The 2824-nt window shown below is 53.9% G+C and overlaps 2 protein-coding genes across 2 annotated transcripts in view; both read left to right on the forward strand.

Annotated features, from left to right (window-relative positions):
• P152DRAFT_477811 (uncharacterized protein) overlaps positions 1-304 on the forward strand; it is a gene marked incomplete at both ends in the record, with an annotated part of 1457 nt that extends 1153 nt beyond the window's left edge. The window contains one exon of the mRNA XM_033681611.1: positions 26-304. Coding sequence (XP_033529502.1) covers positions 26-304 — 279 coding nt within the window. The remainder of the gene's footprint in view (positions 1-25) is intronic.
• Positions 305-409: 105 nt separating this feature from the next.
• On the forward strand, positions 410-2798 carry P152DRAFT_485905 (uncharacterized protein; the record flags this gene model as incomplete). Its single annotated transcript, XM_033682074.1, has 3 exons — positions 410-806; positions 1044-1243; positions 1308-2798. The coding sequence occupies 3 exons, from the start codon at positions 410-412 to the stop codon at positions 2427-2429; spliced, it is 1719 nt and encodes a 572-aa protein (XP_033529503.1). The 3' UTR covers positions 2430-2798.
• Positions 2799-2824: the final 26 nt, after the last annotated feature.

A 2824-nucleotide genomic window follows, 5' to 3' on the forward strand; every position in this document is an offset into this window, starting at 1 on the left:
CGTTCGTGACGCACTAGGCCAACAGGATCCGGGCAATAAACGACGGGGTGGGACGGCAGAGGTGCGGCGTTGGAACGGTGCCGAGCCGTATATCGTGGTAAACCGGGGCGAGGACTTTGCCGATCCGTTCGATGCACGGTTTTTCGCAAAGACGTTCCCAACGCTGTTCCCTCTCGGTCGTGGGGGCCCACTTCAGGCGGATAAGAGCATCCAGGACGTCGCTGGGGCGAGGGACGTAGGCATCGAAGCGGCTGATCGGCTGAGGGGCCTTATTATATCACGGAACATGAGCCTCGAGACGTAGGCTAAACTAGTCCTCCAGCGTCACGGTGGTCGATTCGCGTCACACCACATCTTTCCCTTTCTTGTTTTTAATGTAGGCGTCCGGTCAAGGAATCGCCGTGCCAGCATGGCGAGTGTCGCAAGGAAAGATTTCCCCGCAGTCGAGCGCATCGTACGTTCGCTGAACGCGGAGCGGCTAGAGCGTGCCAAGGGCGAATTAGAGGTCTCGCGAACGACGAGCGACGAGGACGTTAATAGGCTCTTAAGGAGCCTATCGCTGTATGGATATCGCCAGCCGATGTCGAGGGAGAGTCGTTTAAGCATGCGGCGCAAGATCCAGTCCCTCATCATTCGGGATGGTATTCCGGCAATCTGGTTCACGCTGAATCCGAACGATATAACCAATCCGATCAAGCTCCGGCTTGCTGCGTATCGGACCCGGGATCCAGAGGTGGCTGAAGCCTTCTTAACGAGTCTAGATCTAGCGTACAAGCGAGCACGGCTGGCGATCTCGGACCCGCTCAGTTCGGCAATCTTCTTCCACCGGGAGATTTCCCTATTGTGATGGATCAGAGGTCCGCAGACCTGGATGCCTTGTGGCCCTGTGGCCCGTTTGCTCTGTAAACACCAGAACAGATAAACGCCTCGCACACCTTAGATAGATTCCTCCTTCATAGCAACAATTCAATGTTTGCCTCACGATTGGAGATTCCCGACAGTGAGACTCTTACACCTATTCTTTAAGCACTACGTAAAGATAGGGGAGGACTCGGTATTCGGGCGGATTAATCGATACTTCGGAGCCGTGGAGACTAACGAGCGCGGGTCACTACATGTCTACGGACTCCTCTGGCTTCAGGGAAATATGCAGCTGAGTTCTATTTCGCAAGACGATAATGAAGAGGATCGGGAGGCATATCGGGAGCGGGTTGCCCAGTATATAGATAGCGTATTTACCGAGGTATGTCCGCCCTATCGTAACCATATAAAGCAACGGTAGTCGAAAGTAAGGCTAAACGATGTAGGATCTCGATTACGAGGCATTTTCCGCCGTTCGGGCGGAACGGTCCGTAACGTCGGACATATCGCCATTGCTAGCTAATCGCGAGCAATTCGCCGCCGCGTTTAAAGAGGAGGCCAACCTCTGCGCTGGGGCTACGCAGATCCACACCCATAGCCCGACGTGTGTAAAGTACTCTATTAACGGGCAAACACGAAGGAATCAGGACCTGTGCCGGTTTAAGGCGCCGTGGAAATTGGTAGAGAGGACGGCGTTTACCGAGGAGGGAGTGTTGCAGATTCGGCGGACGCATAGCATGGTGAATCGATGGAATAAGGCGATCGCGGTAGGGCTGCGTCATAACCATGATATTTCGTTCATCGGAACGCAGTGTAAGACCATGGCTCTCGTCTTTTACCTGACGAACTATGCAACCAAAGTCGAGGATCCGGTGTCAAAACGGGTGGCCGCAGCGGCAGAACTCATCTCGGCTCATAACGGTGCGACGGCGGAGCGGCAGGAGGGCGCAACGGATGGCCCGATAACGGGCAACGGTAGTGAGAACCAAACACGCCAGTTTTTGATGAGAATCGCGAACCGGATCTTCACGGAGCGGCCGTTATCACAGGTAGAAGTCGTCTCTAACCTGCTGGGCTACCCCAGGGAATTTACTAGTAATGATGCCTGGTCGTTCGTTAACGTCAGTTCCCTATACTGGCAAATTTTCCGCCGATGGCCGCATCTGCAACGCGAGAGTGGTATAGACTCTAGAGACGAGGTAGTTAAGGAGACGGTATTCTTGCACGAGGCGGGGGTAAGAATATCTCTAGTGCAGGCATACCCATTCCGTGGCCGAGTCTTCCAAGAGCTTTGCCTCTATGATTATATGTCGGTAGTCAAGTTGAAGCGAAAGGGTAAGGGCGTAGGTACGTGGGGGGAGATACCATTAGACCATGCCTGGTCTCCGTCGCGGTCGTGGGTACAGGTGCTACGAAAGTCCGGCGAGCATGCGATGGTCTGCTTTGACGGTTACCTAAGCAGGAACCTGACTGAAGAAAGTGAGGACTACTATAAGAGGTATGTGCAGCCCCGCTCTCGGCATGATCGGACTCGTCTCTATATTTATGTGAGAGACAAGACACAATGATGCTTAGGAAGGTTGACGTTTTGGTATACGTAGGGCGGCTGTTCAGCATCTTGCCATTTTTGTGCCGTGGGAGTCCTTTTGGGGCGATACAACGGGTGACATCAACACCATTTGGGAGAGTCGAAAGCAGGCCCTGCCTCAGCGGATGGCATTTGTCGCCGATAATATCCAACTACTACACCGGTCGGCCGAAGATGCAAAGCGGGATGCCAAACAGTGGGCTGCGATGTCCGGAGAAACAGATCCTTTCGCCGATACGGCCGATTTAGAAGATAGGGGAGATGATGGGAATGAAGGACCAAGGGCAACGTACCGGTCGGACAGTCTCGGCAACGCGATACGACTCATTGACGTCTTAAGGAACGCAATAGGGGCCAATCAGGTTACGGCCGGCT

The sequence above is a fragment of the Eremomyces bilateralis genome, assembly GCF_010015585.1.
Source record: "Eremomyces bilateralis CBS 781.70 unplaced genomic scaffold P152scaffold_59, whole genome shotgun sequence".
In the NCBI taxonomy this organism is placed as follows: domain Eukaryota; kingdom Fungi; phylum Ascomycota; class Dothideomycetes; order Eremomycetales; family Eremomycetaceae; genus Eremomyces; species Eremomyces bilateralis.